Source organism: Mustela nigripes, chromosome 12 (genome assembly GCF_022355385.1).
Source record: "Mustela nigripes isolate SB6536 chromosome 12, MUSNIG.SB6536, whole genome shotgun sequence".
Lineage (NCBI taxonomy): Eukaryota > Metazoa > Chordata > Mammalia > Carnivora > Mustelidae > Mustela > Mustela nigripes.
This window is the reverse complement of record NC_081568.1, coordinates 42,377,512-42,399,713: the sequence shown is the minus strand read 5'-3', so window position 1 is coordinate 42,399,713 and position 22,202 is coordinate 42,377,512. Positions and strand designations below refer to the sequence as shown.

The following is a 22,202-nucleotide window of genomic DNA, read 5'->3' as shown; positions in this document are numbered from 1 at the left end:
ACTTTTTCCAAATGGCTTTCCAGTTGGCTCAGTATCATTCCTTAAAAAGTCTATTTTGCCTCTAATTTGACATTTCTCATCCCTTCCCCACTGAGACCCAGGGGAACATTGGACCCAAGAGCCTGTCATGACATGGGAAGATATACCAAGATAATGAGATTCCATTCTCAAATATGAACTGAAAACAACTGTGAGAATGAGGACAAAAAATCAAAAGGTGAAAGGCTGGCATGGTCACAGAGCAATAGGAAAGTCAAAAAGTCAACCAAAGACATTGAACGGTGATGAGGCTGAATAAAACAGGGATAACAAGCAACTCACAAGACAAAAACAGAAGAGATGGTCCCTGGAAGCACCTCAGCTCTTCTGTGCCATCACAACAAACCCTTCCACCAGGAACAGCCCACCACTGACAAGCTCCTAAAATCCCAAGATGGACAAATATGCAGCCAAGACAAAGGAGGAGTTCTCAGCAAGTTAAAAAGCTTTATTGCCATTCCAGGCTTCAAATGAGCCCAGAAGCTGGGGTCGATCCATAGGTCAGTAGGCTGCGTGGAGGATGGGACAATGGCCTCTTCATGGGATCCCCTCATGCGATCCACCCCTCTTCATGGGATCCTTGCTCCACAGAGCAGCTGCTGGTGTGTTCCAAATCTTCAGGGTTTTCCCCATTCACCCTGACAGCACTCCTAGGCTGGGGCATGCGGCCTTGTGATTCTTGCAGCTCCCATCCTGAGAGGCTGCCTCCCCATCCCCAAGCCCTGGAAGAGCCTGCTCCATGTGTCAGAGACTATGGATTTGACCCTAGGGAGGGAAAAACAGCACTGAAGGAGTTGTCTCTAGATCGAAAGGACAATGTGTATTCTTACATCAGAGGTCGCAAACTGGCCACACTGGGCCAGACTTCCCCACTGGCAAGTCTGTTTGGCCCTCTTGGCCTGCACAGTGTTTTTAAAAAATAACTAGTTGCCAATATGTAAAAACTCTAAGATTTCATATAAAAGTCTGCATTTCTGGCTTCTCCAAAGGGGGAAAAAAAATGGAGACTATTTGGTAGTACTGGGCCCACGATACTCTCGTGCAGTACCAGCTGCCCCTAAGGGCTGAGTGCACCCTCTCTAACTCAACTCAGGCCCCATCAGCCCTGATAATAGTCCCAAGCTCGAGACTGGACACCAGCTGCCTCATAACAGTGGATATGAGCTGCTACACAAAGGAGGTTAAAAGACGTGCCTGGAAGCAATATGTTCCTCGTGGTTGTCCTCACTCATTTAGGTCTCATGCTTGGCCCAGCAGATAGCTGAGTTTGTAAACTCTCTTAAATACATATAGCATTCTTAAATACCTCTCCCAGTGAAGCCCTCCACCACGTGCCCTACCTCCCCAGGACACGCTATGCCCCGCTGTTCCTAATCTAGAAAAGAAAAGAATACTGAATTAATCATAGCAGTTAATGGAGGAAGAGGCGAAGCTGAACTACTTCAGTCCCTTCCTTATAAACGGGCTCGAGTAAAACAAAGACCGTTCATACTCTCATTCTGCTTTCAAGTCAGTGACCAAAAAAAAATTTTTTTAAGAAAATCATGAAGATACTTCAGGAAACCAAGACTGGGTCGGTCTGAACTTGGGGTCACAAAATATATTAGTCCTATTGCTTAATTATTTAGAAAATGAGTTAAGCTCTTAGAAAATCATAGGGGTGAGAAGGAAGATGAAACGGCCGGCCTGGCAGGTCATGGGCTATCAAGAGCTGCCAAGCTCCTCCCCAAGTCAAAGCTGCCCGCCCAAGCCTAGAACGCAGGTGGCACAGAAGGACTTTCAGTGAGGGAAGTGGCATCATTGTAGAAAGGGGCTTGAAAGGGGATAGAGAGTCAGAATTTGACCTTGGCAAAAGCAAGGTAGAAGAAGAGGGACAACTTCCTCATACCCTTTCATTCTGCTGCGGCTGGTGCCACTTTACTCGCCCTTCAGAGCAGCAAAGATCCTGAAACAGCCCAGACGTTTCCCACGGCTGCTGAGGAAGATCCAGATGCGGTAGGCCCCGGAGGTGATCAAGCCGGGCAGGTCCGTGTTGGGCAGGGTGAACTGAGTCTTGGGCATTGAGTAGGTGCCCTGCGGGAAAACCAATGGATCACAGGTCAGCGGGAGCCTACTGACGGGACTCTCCTGGAGCTCTCCTCTAAGACTGCAGCCATGAACTGCCCCTCCTCCCACTCTCCTGAGTGCCACGTGAGATTAGAGATGGCTGGAGCTCTACACAGCATGGAAGGTTACAGCTCATGGGCACTGGAGGCCATACTGCAGCTCAAGTCACCCAGTTCACAAGTGGATAAACCAAGGCCCCCCAAACATAAGCAATTCAGGATAGATCACACCAATTTTCACCCACAAACATCCAGATCTGCAGGAGGAGAATGTGAGAACCCATCTCTCCAAACCACACATTTTTACTCCAGCCACAGAAATAATACTCTCCTTCCCTAAGTACTTACTGCTTTGAGGGGACAGTGGCAGGGAAGCCCATAAGTATGCAGGGGCTCTGGGCAGGGCTGTCCAGGGGGGATGATAAAGTCTAATAATTGGCAGATGTCTTCAAAGATGCAACGAACATGGCTCATACATGGAACTTTGATCCAGAAATTGGCCACTTTCTTCTCTATAATTAATTCCACCTGGTGAGAAAGAGTTTGAAACAGTATGAATTCCAAGGCAAACATCCCAGCCTCTCTACATCTCCAAAAGGTCAGCATTTTATTTTAATCACAGAATTTTTAATCGGATGGGATCTTGGAGATATTCTGATATAGCAGTGACAATATTGTGGCACATATCCCAATGGCACCTCTTCCAGCGCCTGTAGCAGGTATTAATCAGGGTGATTTTTTTCACCCTTCAATGAACCTCAGTCTTAGAATTCTTTAGGTAGTCACTACCATCGGTGGCACTGGATTTGCAAGGCATTTGCCATCTAACCGCTAACTAGCTAACTAGCACCATTTCCTAGACTTCACTTCTCTGCCCAATCTTGGCTTCAGAGCCCTTGTCTGTGTAGGACCTCAGCTACTGCCAGCCAATTGGAGCAGAAACCTATTTTCTATCCTTGGATCAAATTTTCTCTGTATAGCTACCAAACACAGTATTTATTTTTTTAAAACATTTTTAAAAATTTATTTACTTGAGAGTTAGAGCAGGAAGAGATCACAGAGAGAGAGAGAAGCAGTCTCCCTATGGAGCAGGGAGCCTGATGTGGGGCTCAATCCCAGAGTCCTTCATGACTGAAGCCGAAGGCAGACACTTAACCAACTGAGCCACCCGGGCATCCCAAGAAAACAAAAGGAATTTATAGGGAGATCACTATGGGATTGATATAAAGGAAGACCTTCTTAACCATCATAGCTAGGTTACAACAGACAGAACGACTCCCCAGGAAGTGGTGGGCTCCCTGGACTCAGCTGGAGAAGCTACCAGAGGAGCCCTACAGCCAGAGAGAAGCTGGACGAGAAGATCTACGATGTGCTTCACACCTCCATGCCGTTAGGATGCTATTCCCGTTCTAGAGGTTGCCGCTGACCTAGAAGGGGCCAGGATTTCAAGGCGGACAGTTCCAGCTGTGCCGGATGCGTGCCAGGCATTCACTGAGTGAGTTGTCTCTCTTGACCATGTCCGTGCCCTCAACTCCCCAAAACGTATCAAGGGAAAATAGTAAGGAAAGGGCAGGAGTACGTTAGCTCACTTGAGCATCTGACCCCTTGTGGGTGTTATGGCAGGAAACCACAATTTTAAGACACTTTTCAGTTCTGACATCCTAGCAATTTCATATTTCCCAGCCTCCAGGCTCACTTGATTTAGGACTTTTCTGTTTGAGACAAATCCTGGAGGGCTCGGGCTGGCTCTGCAGGCTGTGGACTCAGTCTCCCAACTGCCCTAGATGTCATAATCCAGGCCCAGGAGGAAGGGAGATGTCAGGATACTCTGGATGCTAAGAGGACAAATTCACATCGTCTCCTTCACTGACATCCTCCCGCTCTGCTGATGTACACAGTATCCCCCACGCCCCACTCACACGCCACCCCTCCCAACCCTCCTCTCTGCTCTCCTGCCAAGCCTGTTCCAGCCCCTCTGCCAAGGAAGAACCACAGGGCCTGGGTTAGAAAGCAATTCCTGCCACTTTCCAGTATTTTGCCCTTGCCTGGAGCCACTTCTCTCAGTTTCCATTCCCTTACCTCAAAAGCAGGATATGTCTGCCTCTCTTACAAGATCCCATCGAGTGAGACAGTGCCCATAAAACACTTGGCACAATGTCTGAGAGCCAAACATTAACTCCTGCAGGATATCTGTCCACCCTTCTCCCTCAGCCAATACTGTCTCCCCTCCCCTTGTTTCACCAATATCCCAAGGAAAATGGTTGAGTCAGTTATGCCCTAAGCAGAAAAGCCCAGATGAGGGCACCAGTGGGGGCCAAGTCCTGCCTGGTATCCTCCCATTGTGGGGCTGTATCTGCCAGGAGCCATGCCTCCCCCACCCAGGACAAGCACAGCATCAGCGGTCCTCAGTGGCGGTGCATGGAATGGGGGGGCAACAGGCACTTCTGAGGCAGCAGTCATGCCTATCATTTGGGGACCGCAAACCATGGCTCATTTCCCAGCCCTTGTTCTCAACCGACTTGCTCTCATGGCTCAGGAAAGCACTCAAGGCTGGATAAAAAGGTACCATAAATCTCTCTAGCCCAAGACTTCTGTTGCAGTTAGGTAGCTCGATCTAAATAAACTTCTGTCATGGAACCTGTCCCGACAACCAGACAGACAGAGGCACTGACAGGTAATCAAGACAGGAACACTGCACCTGCCAGGACCCATAAGCAAGTCCCTTCCCCATTAGGTCTCCACTCCTCCATCCTAACGATCGAATAATTGGATCTCACGATCTCGAAGACACTGACCCATTGTGACATCCTAAGCATAAAAATTTCTTACACATTAAAATGATTTCTCTTGGCCTCTCCCACCTGGATAGGCACACAGAGGCTCTAGATAAAAACACACTGATAGGAAGTGAAGGGGAGTCATGTAATGCCCTGGGAAGGGGGCAGTTATAAAGGCCGCAGGCCTCAGGCAGGGGCACTATAGGTACATGATTTTAGAGGGGAAAAAAGCCAAACCATCAGGCCTGAAAGCCATGTCTAAAAGCCCCACATAAGGGTATATGCCAAATAAAACAGCAATTTATGATTCTTGAGGATGGGAAAACCAGGGTCCCAAAGGCTGGAACTTGAGAGAGGGCCCACAGAAGGGAGTTATAAATTATTCCGGATCCTATGAAGCAAGTCAAGAGAGGAAAAGGGAGCTCCTGGGTGGCCCCAGCTCCTGGCTCATGGAATTTGGGACACCCAGCTTCTCAACATTGCCACTGGGGTTAAGTCCATCCAGGTCCGACATGAGACTCCGCATTAAAAAAAAATTCCACCTCAGCAAGGTCAGAGGAAGAGAGGACGTGTTGGTTCTCCAGCTAATGGGCCGTGGGTCTGGAACACTCACTCTCCTCTCTAGGCCTCAGTAACAAGAGGTGGAAGCCATTGATGCCTCCCAAGCTCATACGGGGCTGAAGTCCTGACACTCTTTCAAAAGGGGGTCTCTGCTGAGCAAGAGAAAGTTCTGGAGCATTCTCCAAACATATCAGGCGCTAAGTCCACCTCCCTGCCTGAAAGAGTTGAGGAACAGGGAACAATACAACATAAGGACACCCAGCCTTGAATGTGCTGATAACCACGTGACCTGGGGCAAGTTGCACCCTTCTATGAGCCTCAGTGTCCCTTATCTGTAAAACGAGGCTAATCATCTTTTTTCCTACACATGTGTTCAGTGGCTTTCATTTAATAGCTAATATGCACATTACCTGAAAAGTAAAAGAACGAAACCAAAAATAACAGAGGAGAAATGTAGGGTGAAGGGAACCTGAGCACGGTTTTTAAAAAGTGCAATGGCCCAAATATTTGACAGGTAATTAAGGGATAGGAAAGAGGGTGGTGGTGTCCATCTTAATGGTCTTTGAAGAAGCCAAGAAAAGCAGGCTGGGGGCAGAAGGAGATTGTGAGTTTTTTCCTTCCAAGTCAGATGCACAGTGTCACAGAAATGCCAGCATTTTGCCTAATGATGGCATGAGAGCATCTGCCAGAGTGCTGCATCCCAGACCCAGCAGGAGCATGGAAATGGCATTTGTGTGACCCTGCTAGATTATCAGCTGAAGTTCAGCTAAAAAAAAAAAAAAAAAAATGCAATGATCTCGCCCAGAAAAGACTTAGAAGGAGGTACCAAGGAAGGCAGGGCCCTAGAGCGGTCCACACACAGCTGGGGCTTCTGTCTGGGTCCCAGGATGGCAGGAAAAGACACTAATTGAACAATTAACAAGAGTTAACATTTTCTGAGCAGGTCTTGTGGACCAGGCCCTATGCAAAGTACTCTCCACATTATTAATCCAGCAATTGTCCACAAGCAGCCTACGAGGTAGAGGCTGTGATTCGGGCAGGTTGAAGGGTAGTTACAGGGATAGATTCCAAATCAAAAACCTTTCAAAGAATCAGAATAAAACTGGGGCCAGAGTAGAGCTGCAACAGGACAAGCAGAAGGGCATATAAGAATATGCTATAAAGGCAGCAATTCAAAGTAGTGAGAAGGATAACAATGTATGGTGTTAAATAGATAATGAAAAGCCTTTATTATTCTGAAAAAGTATGGAAATAGCCACCCCCAACAGAGAAAACAGACATGATCAAACTGGTCAATCTCAAAGGAAACACAAAGGGCAACAAAATTAATGAAAAGACATCAAACCTCCCCAGGGATGACATAAAATAGTGGAAAATGTTATTAGAAAATGCTCAGAATCAACAGATGTGTGGAAAAAGGCAAATCTGTTGGAGAGCATACATGGATTCAAAAATCTGGAGGCACCAGAAAGACCTAAAAAGTCTGTGTCTAGGTAATCAGAGAAGGACAAAGAGATACATTACAAGGATAATTTCAGGGCGCCTGGGTGGCTCAGTGGGTTAAGCCGCTGCCTTCGGCTCAGGTCATGATCTCAGGGTCCTGGGATCGAGTCCCGCATCGGGCTCTCTGCTCAGCAGGGAGCCTGCTTCCTCCTCTCTCTGCCTGCCTCTCTGCTTACTTGTAATTTCTCTCTGTCAAATAAATAAATAAAATCTTTAAAAAAAAAAAAAAAAATACAAGGATAATTTCAGCAAAGGTATTTCTAACAGCCAAAAAATAAAACCAAACAGACAAAAAACTACCACAGAAACAAACTATATGTCTGATAATAGATTTGTTAAGTACACCAGGACAGATCTACAGTCTCACTCCCTCTCTGGAAATCAATAAAGTCTTTAAAGAATATGTGTATTATATGTGATTGATTGGGGGACAGTTCCAAAGCCTAGCCTACCAAATGTTAAAAGTGTTTACCCCTATCACTGGGTAGAGAGATTTCAGGTGATATATTTCTCCCCACCTTTTGGCAATTTGTGATTTCCAAAGTGACTCGATGTCACTTATGTAGTGATGTGTCTGTTTTATAATCAACAGCAGCACCACAACAACATTGCCCGACTGGGGCTGTTAGACAGTCTACGCATCTATGCATCCTTTGTTGCTCTGAGAAATCGGGATTGCACAATTACCCACAGGTCCCTGAACATACATCCTTCAGGGTCCCTGCCATATGGCCCCCCGCACCTTCCCTCCAGCACCTCCCCAACCATGCCCATGCTTACCTTCTGAGGACTGCTGAGGGGGACAGGGACATGGAGCTCGGCGCTGATAGTCACATTCCCAGGATACTCAATGGGGTCAGGTTCCAGAGTCATGCCTTTGAGCAGCACAAGGTCCTTCTTTTCATGGCAGTTCTCCCAGAAAAAGCTAATTACCTGGGGTGGCTAAGGAAAAATCAGGCAGAAAGAAAAGAAGCATTTCAAAAGGAAACTTCGCAGGTCAGAAGCGTCAACAGAACAGGCTACTGAGGGTGTGACACTGGGCGAGGTACCTCCCCACCCTGAGCTTTACCTGCAAGTCTGTACCTAGAAGCCCAGGATAACACTTGTGGTCCCCATTTTCTGGGTAGTACTATACTAAAAGATTCCAAAAACATAATCTCCCAAAAGTGTGCCGTAAACTATAAAGCACAATATACCAGACCTTGAGCTTCAAAACAGGTGACTAACCACATCTACCCTTGGTAGGTACCTTCTCTGATCTCCCATTCCCGAACCCCCACCCCCTCCAGCCAGTCCTGGTACCTCCTTAGAGAGAAGCTCCCGGAGGATTCACCTTTGCAGCCTCATGCCCAGGACCTTATTCATGTCATAACCCATGCCCAATCCAGGGCCAGGAATAATAGGGAACTTTACACAATGGGAAACTCCACCCTCAAGGAGTATGCGATCAGCCCAGGAAGGTAAAAGGACATATGCAGAGAGACCCCCAGTGGGGTGCTTGTTGATGAACCCTAGTGAACAAGCTTCCCCAGTCCTAACTAGTGCTTCCTGCCCCCCATCCCATTGCCCATGCCCTGCCCCATCTGAATCACCTTCCTGGCCTCTGCTCAGCCACTTCCTCCTCTTCCTCCATATCCCACAAAGGTCTTAGAATTCCACCATCTTGTCTGGCTACACAAAACTGCTGACTCCCCACTCCCACAGAACCCTGCTTACTTGTCCATGATCTTTAACACTTTCAATATCAGGCAGACTCTGCCCACCCACTCACCCCTTTCCCACCCCCCCGAAGGCCATTTAAGAGACACGTCAGGCACTCCCACCATGCACATCCCATCTTAGAAGGAAACCCAGTCAGCCCCACACCCCTGAGCTCACCCCATGGTCAACACAGCCAACTGAGCTGAAAGGAAACACCTAACCCAAGCTAGGCTGACAGATTCTCACTGCCTCTGGGACATGGAGGTTGAAACAAAAATCACTTATAGGACTTTGCGCTGTTATTGGGTGATAACCTTTGGCATGAGGCTAGAATACCTAGACCTGTGACTCATGACCAAGCCAAAGTTTGGGAAGAGGCAAGAACTAAGGGCTCTGCTCGTCTCTGGGGGAGAGAACGGAGGTGTCCCCTCCCCACCCTCACCCCTGTCTAACCAGGCAGTATGGGGTAGCAGTGGAAGGCATGACTCTGGACGGTGATATAGGGTACATCAGAGCCTTAGTCAACAAGCGTGGCTCAGCCACCATATCACATGATTCCGTGAGGCCGTTTCCCCTTTGGCACCTCAATTTCCACATCTTTGAAGTGAAGGCTTTATACTTTCCTCTTAGGGCAATTGTGAGGATGAGCACAAGCATGAGAGCTTCATGATCTTAACACAGTGCCAGGCCCAAAGCTGGGCTGGCTCACAGAATGAAAGCCAGGATGTGGCCCAGCCTCCACTTCCTGTCATTACTTCAGTGAGATTCCTTGGATACCTGGTGTAAACTTCCCTTTATTTGAGCTTCTTGGAATGGGTTTCTGTCCCTCGGAATGAAATGTCACGGGAGTAAGAAAAACAGGACAGGGTCTGATTCAGGCCTGCATGCCCCACAGCCCCTCACACAGGGCAGGTACCCATAAAGATTTCCTTCAGTATTCATCCCACAAATACTTAAGGAGCAATGATCATGGGCCCTGGGCTAAGTCTGTGTTAATAGTGGTAAACAATTAGAAATGTTCTTGCCCTGGGGCGCCTGGGTGGCTCAGTGGTTAAGCATCTGCCTTCCGCCTGGGTCTTGATCCCAGGGTTCTGGGATTGAGCCCCGCATCAGGCTCCTTGCTCAGTGGGGAGCCTGCCTCTCCTTCTCCCATTCCCCCTGCTTGTGTTCCCTCTCTCGCTATTTCTCCCTCCCTCCCTCTCTCTCTCTCTCTCTGTCAAATAAATAAATAAATAAATAAATCTTTAAAAAAAAAAAAAAAGAAAGAAAGAAAGAAAGAAATGTTCTTGCCCTGCCTCAAGGAGCTTAGAGTCTAATTCCAATAAATACTACCCACCATGATTTCTGAGAGCCAGAAAAGAAATGCACAGAGGTCATGGTGAGAGTAACAAAGGGCTTACTTAAATACTTAAATAAGGCGGTGAGGAAATGATACTTAAGTCGGACTCCTGCAGGATGAGGAGTCAGCCATGTAAGTACAGAGAGGAAGAATGTTCTCTCCAGACAGAGACAACATGGGCAAAGGCCCTGTGGTAGGAATTTTAGCTGGTCTGGGCACTACAGGAAGGCTATAGGGCTAGGTGTAGCAGAAGAATGACATGGATGAGGCTAGAGGGATGGCAAGGTCATTTAATGTATGACCTCGTACGTCATAACTGGGACCCTGGACTTACTATATTGCAATGGAACCCCGGTGCAAGAGAGTGCCGCGCTTTGGTTTATGGCTGAGAATGGATTGGAGAGGGACAAGTGGATTGTCCAATCCAATGGATTGGAACGGGGAGACCAGTTCGGGGACCGCTGTCAAATGAAAGCATGCCTGGACTTAAGAGTTGGGCTGAAGGGTTGGTAAGGAGGACTAGCCATTTTCTGGGGCTGCTTTCACAGATTCTAAGGCAACCTGCTTCACAGCAAGGACTCCTTCCAGGCTGGGGCAGGTATCCAGAGTGTCCTGCTAAAGAGGAAAAATTCCCTCCCTTCCCCCAAGCTCCCTGTCCTTCAGGTCCTGGGGGAGGCATAACAACGCAGTTTCCCAGAGGTTTCTGTGGGAGTGATTTCTGCAGCTGGGTCCAGCCTCATCTGGAAACAGAGGCAGGAAGGATTAGCAATGCTCACTACGAGCCAGACCCGGCACAGGAGTTCCTCTTATCTGTGCAGGATACGTCCCAAGATCCCCAGTGGATGCCTGAAAACACAGACGGCATTGAACCCCATATAACCCTATATAGTCTATGTTTTTTTCTATGCATTTTTTATACATCCTTATGATCAAGTTTAATTTATAAAATGGGTACCGTAAGAGATTAACAACCATAACTAATATGAAACAGAACCATCATAACCATAACAAAAGTTATGTGAATGTGGTCTCTCTCTTTCTCAAAATATCTTACTATACTACACTCAGTGCTTTTTCCTGTTGATGATGTGAGACGAGAAAGTGCCTGTCTGATGAGATGAGGGGAGGGGAATGACACAGACATTGTGATATAATATTAGGCTACTATTAAACTTCCGATGATGTCAGAGAGGATCATCTGCTCCCAGACTGCACATCCAGGCCACAGAGAGCAAAACCACAGGTAAGGGGGAGACCACTGTATTTACCATTCCCGGGAGAGGCCAATACGTGGGATGAGGGAACATAGGGCAGAGGAGAAAGGCACAGGTCTGGAGGCAAAAATACAGGTAGACATCACAGACCTCGGTGCCAATCACCCCTCAGCTAAGACCATGGGTAAGTTACCCTCTTGAGGTTTGGTTTCCACATCTATTAAATGGGCACAATTATATCTTCTCACAGAGCTACTGGGAAAAAGAGAAGTCTGTACAGAAAATACAGGTCATCACTCCTCAAGACTGTTAAGCCATGAAAACACAAGACTGAGAAGCTGTCACAGACCACAGTAGCCTGGGGAGATGTGATGAGAAATATACTGTGGAGCCCTGGACTGGATCCTGGAACAGAAAGAGGACATTCATGGAAAAACTGGTAAAATCCAAATAAAGTCTGGAGTCTAGTTCATGGTGATGAACCGATGTTAGTTTGTCAGTTCAGACAAATGCACAATGGTAATAGAAGATGTTAACATTAGGGGAAATGGGATGAGGAGTTTATGAGAATCCACACTCTCTCTGCACTTTTCTATAAATCTAAAATCATTCCCCCAGAGATGCCTGGGTGGCGTGGTCAGTCAAGCATCTGCCTTCAGCTCAGGTCATGATCTCAGGGTCCTGGGATCGAGCCCAGCATCGGGCTTCTTGCTCAACCGGGAGCCGGCTTCTCCCTCTGCCTGTCACTCCCCCTGCTTGTGCTCTCTCTCTTGTTGTCTCTCTGATGGATAAATAAATAAAACCTTAAAAAAAAAAAGCATTGCCCCACAAAAGTTTATTAGGAATAAAAGCACACAGCTCAACACGTTGCACAGAGTATGTGCACAATAAATGACAGTCATTATACAGTATCACCGAATCTATTAAGCACCTACTGTATGCCTAGCACGGGATTAGACATTCTCGCTCCCGTCTAATGCTGGCCACAGTCCAGTGACACGACACTGGTTAATGCCAGAAAAGGAAATAAAACTCAGGTTTCCAAATACTTAAATGCTCACGATCACCCCACTACCTTTATCTGGCCCATGGTCTCAGGCATAGGGCTCTGAATCACCATGAGCCCAGAGAAAACAAAGTGCCTCTTGCTGCACAATGAATGGTGTGCGGGCCCGTATCCTATAGGGGCCTGAGTGAGGTGGGTGAATACTATGATATCTCAGGGCCTTCCCAAAACAGCTGATCTATCTAAAGCCCTCTGGTCTGGGATGGCAACCATGGCCAAGACATATAAGGGAATGGGGATGTAGGGCAAGTTGGAGCTCTAGCCAGACTCTGCCTTTATAGCGGTCAGCCCTGGAACCAAGAGAAACAGTCTCAGCCTACATCTGGGGTCAAACTGGGAATCCTCTGGGCACATAAGGCCAACAGGTCCTTATGCCTTCATTCAACAGGAAAAATAAAATGGGACCCCTTGCCCCTGGGGCAGGATGAGGCCAAGCCTACTGGCTTGTATCACTTTATTTGCCTAAGATTTTAGAGCCTTTCTATCCACAAAAGCATTTCCTTTCACTCACACCCATCTGAGAAAGGCAGGTTGGTTGGTATCATCATGCCCATCTGTGTCTTGCCCACAGCTATGCAGCAAAGAGGCAATGGAACTAGGCTGCTCCAGATCCCAGAATGACAGAACTTCCCTTTTCCAAGGGTCTGGAGCATGGGGTGAGTGAAAAGTGAAGGAGGAAGCTGGAGACTCTTTGTGGCCTGCAACTAGAAGCAGTGGGTCACAGGGTTGGATCTGGAGCACGGGAAGAACAAGCCTCTCAAACCCACCCACCCATCAGGACAAGCGGAGACACAGAGCAGTACAGAGAAGAAGGGATGGGTGCCAGGTCTTTTTATGGGTGGTGGAAGGGAGGAGGCAGGTAAACAAGGCTGAGCTCTGGGCCTGGAAGCAGTTCCTTAGCCTTGCAGTTCTGCCAAATTTCATTCAAACGTTCAGGAAGAAGAGGACAAGAGAGTAGAGACCTGAGGGAGATTAGATTAACCCTTCCCAAATGTTTGGAGCAGTCCACCTTCACTGTCCAGATGAGCTAACCGAAACTCGGAGAGAGAAAAGGACCCACTCACAGTCCCACAGTTAGTGACTTTAGGAGTCTCTACAAAAGAGAAGGAATTCTAGAAACCGGAGAAGTCACTCCCATAATCCCACCCCAACTGGGCCCGCAAGCTGGAAGCAGCCACCAGAGGAAACGGGGGCTCACCGGGGTGCGGGCGGAGACGTGTGCATGGGCCGCAGGGCCGGCGAGAAGCAGGCCCAAGGCCATCAGAAGAGGAGCCTGCATCTTCAGCATCATCGCAAACAGTGGGTCTGCGCCGGTCTACTAGGTCTGTGGCAGTAGCGTCTCCTTTAAATGCTGGCCTTGCCTGATTATGCAAAGCTGGTCACTGCTATGCAAAACAGCGAGGCCACTTCCAGGTTTGCTCCGCCCGGTGGGGAATGGGAGATTTCAAGGCCTGGTGCTGCACTGACCTCTCTGGACTCCAGCCGGACTGAGTCTCCGCCTTCAGCCCCTCCCTCTGGGCGTGGGCGTCAAGCCCCTCCTTCTGACTGGCGACCGCGGAGCCGGCTGATAAAGGGGGCGGGGCCTGGGGCGGGGCCAGAGCACGGGGGGCGGGGAGAAGCTGCTCCTCCTAAACCCACGCTGACAGTGACCATCCCTGCCTGAAAAGCTTTTTTGTTTTCAAACCCGGATACATTCCTTGACTGAATGTCACCCTCCCTGTCCCTGTTAACGCTCTCCTGTATCGTGTTACGAATCACTGTGTCTTTTTAATGATTATAATCATAATTGTAATAACCGATAGTAAGTGCTTTAATGCATGCTAAGTACTGTTAAACACCGATGAGGGAATTTTTTTTTTTTTTTTTTTTTTTTTGCCCCATGTTACCACTGAGGAAAACACACACGGTGAGGTTAGCTTTGCCAAGGTCACAAAGCTAAAAAATGATAGAGCAAATATTCTGCTTATATAGCCCACAGCCAAGATTTTGTTAAGTTATAATGCTTTGTAGTTGAGTTTGCTTTTTAAAAAAGCAATAGGGATATTATTCCTGCCAAATCACCACTAAATTGTAAACTCTACAAGGAGTGGCGCTATGACTTTTGGTCCCTAACGTGACTTAGGACCTGACACATAATGAGCAATCAATCTTGGGTGAATAAATGAATGCATGAATACAATTTAAAACTTACCCAATCGTCTCTTTATATATCATTTTTTAAATTTTGGAATTAATTTTAGATTTACAGAAAACTTGCAAAACTAACAGAATTCTACCAATTTCCCCACTGTTCGCATTAAGATATCGGGGTATTTTTATCACTTGATGTAATGAGCACTGGGTGTTATATGAAACCAATGAATCACTAAACTACTACATGTTAACTAAATGACTTTTTAAAAATCTTATTAAAATGTAAAAGCATTGCATTTTTTATTTTTTAAACATTTTTAACTTAAATTCAATTGATCAATATAATGTATTATTGGTTTCAGAGGTATAAGCCTATGATTCATCAGTCTTATATAAATAAAACCCGGTGCCCGTTACATCCCATCCCCTTCTTAATGTCTATCACCCAGCTACCCCATCCTACACTCTCCTCCCCTCCAGCAACCCTCATATGGTTTCTTAGGTTTCTTATGGTTAAGAGTCTCTTATGGTTTTTTTCCCTCTCTAGTTTATTCTTGCTTCATTTTTTCCTCTCTTCCTCTATGATCCTCTGTCTCGTTTCTCTAACTCCACCTATCAGTGAGATCATATGATATTATCTATCTCTGATTGACTTCCTTCGCTAAACACAATACCTTCCAGTTCCATGCACGTCTTTGCAAATAACAAGATATCATTTTTTGATGGCTGAGTATATTCCAGTGTATATATATACACCACATCTTTTTTATCCATTCATTTGTCAATGGAAATCTGAGCTCTTTCCATAGTTTGGCTATTGTGGACATTGCTGCTATAAACATTGGGATGCATGTGCACCTTCAGATCACTATATTTGTATCCTTGGGGTAAATACCCAGTAGAGCAATTGCTGGGTTGTAGGGTAGCTCTATTATCAACTTTTTGAGGAACCTCCAAACTGTTTTCCAGATTGGCTAAACCAGCTTGCATTCCCACCAACAGTGTAGGAAGGTTCCCCTTTCTCCACATCCTTGCCAGCATCCGTTGTTTCCTGACTTGTTCATTTTAGCCATTCTGACTGGTGTGAGGTGCTGTCTCATCATGGTTTGGATTTGGATTTCCCTGATGCTGAGTGATGTGGAGCACTTTTTCATGTGTCTGTTGGCCATTTGTATGTCTTCTTGGCAGAAATGTCTTTTCATATCTTCTGCTCATTTCTTGATTGGATTATTTGTTCCTTGGATGTTGAGTTTGTTAGGTTCTTTATGGATTTCAGATAGTAGCCCTTTACCGGCTGTTTTCCAGAGAGGCTGTGGCAGTCTGCATTCCCAACAGTGTAGGAATTCCTTTTGCCACATCCTCACCAACATCTTTTTTGTTGTTGTTGTTTAGCATTTTTCACAGAGCCAGAACAAAACAATCTTAACATTTGAATGGAACCACAAACACCCCAAAGAGCTAACGCAATCTTGAAAAAGAAAAGCAAACATGGAGGCATCACAATTCCAGACTTCAACATATATTTTGAAGCTGTGGTAATCAAAACAGTATGATACTGGCACAAAAACAGACACACAGATCAATGGAACAGAATAAAAAACCCAGAAATAAACCCACAACTATATGGTCAATTCATCTTCAGCAAAACAGAAAAGAATATCCAATGGGAAAAGACAGTCTCTTCAACAGATGGTGTTGGCAACATGCAGAGGAATGAAACTGGACCATGTTCTTACACCATACTCAAAGATAAATTATAAATGGATGAGACAGGAAACCACCAAAATCTTAGAGGAGACACAGGCACCTACCTCTTTGACACCAGCCATAGCAACTTCTTCCTAGATAAGTCTACTGAGGCAAAGGAAACACAAGCAAAAATAAATCATTGAGACTACATCCAAATAAAAAGCTTCTGGTCAGTGAAGGACAGCTTTTGTTGAAACTGTCAACAAAACTAAAAGGCTACCTACAGAATGGGAGAAGATATTTGCAAAAAAGATATCCAATAAAAGGTTAGTATCCAAAATACCTAAAGAACTTACCCAACTCAACACCCCCAATACAAATAATCCAATTAAAAATGGGAAGAAGACACGAATAGACATTTTTCCAAAGAAGACATATAGATGGCCCAACAGACACATGAAAAGATGCTCAACATCAGGGAAATGCAAATCAGAACTACAATAAGATACCACCTCACACCTGTCAGAATGGCTAAAATTAATATGCTTTTTAAATTACACACCTTCCTCCCATTCTGATAAGCTCTTCATGCTCTCATCTAGAACAGCCTTTTCATTTTATGTAGGTGCATTTTCAGGCCCCTTCAGGTAGAGGATTTGCCCAATGTCCCACACCACAAGATAAATTAAAACTCACTTGTCCTGAAGCTAATCCCACAGTGGTATGAGAGGTGCCCATGTGCCTATACTCCTTGGCACTTGTGTTGGTGATAGATGGGGGAACTGGAAGCTTATGATGGTCTGCCCTAGAGCCTCATTAAGAACTAGGAAGGGGGCTGCACTGGTTCCATTCCAGCATCATTCCTTCTCCATCTTTGTACCTGTCAAGGCCCTTCAACCCCATGACCCACTTCCTCCCCACTCCTGAATACTCCAGTCTCTCAGCATCAGACACACTCTTTCACACAAGCCCTTATTGATCATGGGCATCAAAGGCTAATGCTTTCAGCCATCTTGGAGGATCTCTCTGTGAGCTGGCACATTCCTTGTGGATGAGAGTATTTGATCTCCCATCTGAAGGGCTTTGGAGGAGCTGCTGAAGTCCACAGACACAGTGACTGAAAACCAAATCTAAAACCAAGATAGAAGGTGAAACCACAAGGACGGTGTCTTGTTCAGAGCACTTGTTCCATGTCAGGCAGACCCTGGCCATTTCCAGCAAGAGCGTAGGAAGGGGTCTTATCCTCTCTGGCCTCGCTTTCCTCATTTGTAAAACAAAGATTAAAAGAATAATTAATAATAATAAACAACTACTTGTCGGTGCTAAACTATTCACTCATTCAACAAATACTTACAGATTGAAACTATAAAAAGATTTGAACTATATAAAGCTCCTGCCCCCACCCTTATAATCAAAGCCCTATCCCCAACAAAGTTCATTCCAGAAAGGCAGGCTGTAGGGAAGGACATAAACAAGATACTATCTAAGAGTAATTATCCTGGAAGACGAAAAATACAAAGTGTGGCAAGGTTGAGTCTGGTGGGAATGCTCTGAGGAGACAGACTTTTGGTGATCCTTGTGAGAAGTGAAAAACATTTGGGTAAGAGTCAACGGGAAGAGTAAACATGGTCAAGACCATCAGGTGGTGGTTCCCAGCCAGGGCTACATACCATCATCAAGACAGCTTTTAAAAATCCCCATCCCCAGGCCTACACTCCAGATCAATTATATCTCTAAATCTCTGGCCTCAGTGCATTTTTTAATTCCAAGACAATTCAAATATGTAGCCAAGAGTGACATCCGCTGATGTGAATCACCCGGCCCACAAGAGGTGCCCACGTACATAAAAGTAGCAATTATTAAAACAAGCCAATTGTCCTGGAAGAAATCACATCCTAGAAGTGATGGGCTGGAAAACTAGAAGTTGTTATCACTCTAACGTTCATGGTCATGAGCTTCCTAGAAGAGTAACTGGGTCTGAGCCCTCCAATAACAGGGCCCAGGATGACCTACCAGCTGTGCCCCTGTGTGGTGAGTCAGTGTTGCCGGGGACCCAGCAGGTACACACAGGCTGGTAGCGTGAGTGCCCCGAGTGTGATGATGAGTGCTTATCACTTTAAATTCCCATGAAGTGGGCACTGAGTCAGATCAGAAGTCACCAGACCGGTAACTCCAGCCTCAAACTCGTGATTTGTTTGCACGGTATTTCTTAGAAATTTGCCTAGTTGCCAGTATATAATAAAAACAAGGGATTCCTCATTAAATTGTGGATTTCCCACTTTTTCTGAAACAATCAGAGAATCTAGACACACCAGCCTGCCTTCCCACAGGCAACAGTCCGCTGAAGCTGAGCTGTCCTTGCCCCTTTCCATGGCATCTGAGCTCAGAGGTCTTCACAGCCCCCGTGGGCATACTTGGATCTCTCATTTCTATTAAAGCCTGGTCTCTGTGTGGTTTCAACCCACGTGTAGTCTGGACATCCGTTTTTGTTTTTCTTTTTTTAAAGATTTTATTTATTTATTTGACACAGAGAGATCACAAGTAGGCAGAGAAGTAGATGGAGAGAGGGGGGAAGCAGGCTCCCCGCTGAGCAGACAGCCTGATGTGGGGCTCGATCCCAGGACCCTGAGACCATGACCTGAGCTGAAGGCAGAGGCTTAACCCACTGAGCCACCCAGGCACCCCTGGACATCGGTTTCAAATCATGGCTAGGCTCGTTAGTAAAGGATTATGGTCAAAAAGAAGATAAAATCATAGCTCTCATACAGATAGAAAATGAGCACACATGAGAGTTTTTATTTAACTTCCTCAGTAAGGAATACAGATGTTACAACCAGTGCAAAGGAAAGTCTAAAACACAAACACATTCGTAGATCAGGAATATTGAGATAAATGTGCAACTGGAGGTAAAGCTGCCTCCTTCGTGGTAGAGGAGGGAAGTCAATTTAACCTCCACAGGACATGCATTTACATGTCCACAAACAAAGATGATTTTCCAGGGTCATGAGTTATCTACAACTCATGCAATGAAAGGCTCAGAGCCCGCCCCGTAAAATCACAAGCGCGTATTGTAAGGGGACGCTCTAGTCAATAAACAGTTTTGCATTGAAGCCAAAAATTTTTCTCTAAATGGTAAATGATATTTCTGTCTTTAGGCAATGCCTTCTAGTCTCCCGGGTCAGGGCAATACCCCTGAGTGGGATTGCCAAAGCTCAGAGGAGCACCACATTCTTCCCACCCCACTTGCTGGAAACCTGAGCCTTGGGTGGCCTGACAATGCCCTGGGGGAGGGGTTGGCTCCGTCTGGCTGGCAGGGCTGCCCTGCGGAAGGTGTCTCTGAGCACCAGCCAGGCCTAGCTGCCCTTCCACCAGCCTGAATCTGAGGGCCCAGGGTGGGAGGCCCCTGTACAAATTTGCATGGCTCCGATTCCCAAAGATTTTTATCACCTTCGAGCCTTTGCGTAGAGCTGTGGTACCAATACTGGCACACATGGAAATCACCTGAGGAGCTTTAAACAAATCACCTGAGAGCCCATGCCCAGGCTGCATGCAAAAGTGGGACCCAGATATCAGCCCTTATTAAAAATATTTATTTATTTATTTATTTATTTATTTATTTATTTATTTTAGAGGAGGAGGGGCAGAAGGAGAGAGAACATCTCAAGTAGACTCTCCACTGAGGGTGAAGCCCGATGTGGGGCTCAGTCTCACGACCCTAAGATCATGACCTGAGCTGAAATCGAGTTGGGTGCCTAGCAGACTGAGCCACCCAGGCACCCAGACATTGGCATTTTTAAAAGTCCCCCAAGGAGGGTGCCTGGGTGGCTCAGTTGTTTAAGCAACTGCCTTAGGCTCAGGTCATGATCCTGGAGTCCCAGGATCTAGTCCCCCATCAGGCTCCCTGCTTGGCAGGGCGTCTGCTTCTCCCTCTGACCTTCTCCCCTCTCAGGCTCTCCTCTCTCATTCTCTCTCTCAAATAAATAGATAAAATCTTAAAAAAAAAAAAGAAAAGAAAAGAAAAAGAAAAGTCCCCCAAGGGATTTCAAGGTGAAGCCAACATTGAGAACCACTGGTCTAAAGCCGCTTTTATCTAACTGTGAAATGCATGCAGAACATCTGGGATCTCGTTAAAAAGCAGACTATGATTCCTCAGGTCTGCAGTGCAGTCCAAGAATGTGCATTTCTAACAAAGTCTCCTTGAAGTCAATGCCACTTGTTGGAGGACCACAATGAGAGTAGCAAGGGTCCAGACTGATTGACTTTTCTCTACCATTGATTGACAGAGATAAGATATAGAATCACTATTTCCTTCAGAGGAAAGCATCAGGTGACTCCTCATGATTTACTGAGATAGAGCAGGAAGGCTTTGTCTTGGCATTCCTAGGTTATCATCTCTGCCCATCGCGCTACTGCATGCTGAGGTGAGATGGATTTTGTGATGTCTGAGAGTCGGTCCAGAGGCATCATCCAGCTCCAGTGAGTGAGGGGAATACAAGCAGGCTGATCAGAAGCCTGTTCTTTGAAAATCTCTGTTCTACACTTCCTACCCTTCCTCCCTCCTGCTTCTTTCTCTGCTCCCCGCGTGTCTCCAAAGTAACTCTGAAGGATTGAGCTTAACAGATCCTGGCCGTTTCTGTCAGTAATTTCCCAACCAAGAACAATCCCACTGACTTCTCAGGAGGTCCAGGCAATGCCTTTAAAAGAACCTTAATTATCTGGTAACTCCCAACAGGGTTGGGGATTGAGGGGGGGAGTCTAAGAATTTTGCCCCTTCTTGGGGATGTAGTTTTAGAATAGGGGTGAGGTTGGTAGGGTCCAGAGCCAAAGATCAAGAAAGAATTTTTGAGACATCTTTGGTGCAAAAGGTGGTTTTATCAAAGTACAGGGACAGGATCTGGAGACAGAAAAAGCTGCTGCTGCCCCAGGATTGTGTGGAGCAATTAATTATATACTTCAGGGTTGGGGGATGTAAATATAAGGGAAGTTCCAAAAGGATTTTCATATGCTGAAAGAAGCCTCAGGAAACCTGAGACCTTGTTATAGTCAAACCAAGGTTGTTTCTCCCTCTAGCAAGGAATTAACATTAAGACAGTTGGGAGCTTCCTGGAGGAAGGTTATACCCTTCCTGCCTCAAGTGTTTGTCCATGGGCGGCAGGTTATAAGGACATTTAATTTTATCTACATTCTGCCTTTGCTTCCCACATATTTAGGACCTGGGGCCCGGACTCTGGGGTAGGGGTTAAGCAATGCAGCGGCACCAGATGTCCGCTAGCCAGCACCATCGTCACAACCTCTGCAAGCGTCCTTTACAGGTTCCAAAGCATTCCATTAACTGTCTGGATCATTTATTCAACAAGCATGTACTGGACAGAGCAATGCCAGTGTCTCAGGCCCCTGGGATGTCAAACGGAATGAGCCTGCGCTCTAAGTACTCACCGCAATCGCTCTGGGCTCCTCTCATCCTCTTGCCTGCGGGGCTAGGTGAGGCTGTCGGCACCTCCCTGTAGTACATTCATCCCACCGGCAGGGGGAGGCAGTTGCCCAATTCGAGCTTCTCTGAGCAGGCGGGCCCGGGGTGGACAGATCTGATTTTTCAAGAGAAGCTGGAAATACAGAATTTTATGTGAATTCTTCAAATCGTTCAGTGTGGGTAGCTAACTCAGATCGCTACAGAAGGCCGCGTGAGCTAAAAATAAGTCTGCAAGACGGATGTACCCTAAAGAACCTCCGTGGACCAACTGGTTTGACCCCAGAGAGTGGGATCCTGACTTCATTCAAAACTGCCAGAGCTTTACATCATTATTCCAATGCCCGCATTTTATCTGTGTGGAGACTGAGTTCAGAGAAAAGAGGGGCTTGTCCAGGTTTGTACGGGCAGAGCCGAGAGTAGGATTCAGGAATCCTGACATCCAGCGCAGGTGTCTCCTGCAGTAGGAAGAACGCCCATCAGAGCCCTGGGGTCCCCCGCGAAGCACGCTTCTGTAGCTGAGGGCGTGCTCCGGAGAGCTGGTCCTGCCCAGGGGAACCCTGACGGGGCTGGGGAGGTCGCCAGAGCCCAAGGGCAGGAGGGGGAGC

At 46.6% G+C, this 22,202-nt stretch overlaps 1 protein-coding gene across 1 annotated transcript; it reads right to left on the bottom strand.

Annotated features, from left to right (window-relative positions):
• Window positions 1-466: 466 nt before the first annotated feature.
• On the bottom strand, window positions 467-13,812 carry GM2A (ganglioside GM2 activator). The gene is made up of 5 exons (XM_059416533.1): window positions 13,504-13,812; window positions 7,766-7,927; window positions 2,493-2,672; window positions 1,928-2,112; window positions 467-804 (listed from the first exon to the last, which is right to left on the bottom strand). The coding sequence occupies exons 1-4, from the start codon at window positions 13,594-13,596 to the stop codon at window positions 1,957-1,959; spliced, it is 591 nt and encodes a 196-aa protein (XP_059272516.1). The 5' UTR covers window positions 13,597-13,812; the 3' UTR covers window positions 467-804; window positions 1,928-1,956.
• Window positions 13,813-22,202: the final 8,390 nt, after the last annotated feature.

Bases quoted from the DNA above. Each gene is read 5' to 3' on its own strand.
- GM2A (XM_059416533.1), bottom strand. From the start codon at position 13,596: ATGATGCTGAAGATGCAGGCTCCTCTTCTGATGGCCTTGGGCCTGCTT. The intron at 7,928-13,503 runs GTGAGCCCCCGT...ATTTTTCCTTAG, and splicing joins ACGTCTCCGCCCGCACCCCG to CCACCCCAGGTAATTAGCTT. The intron at 2,113-2,492 runs GTAAGTACTTAG...GTTTTCCCGCAG, and splicing joins GCCACTGTCCCCTCAAAGCA to GGCACCTACTCAATGCCCAA.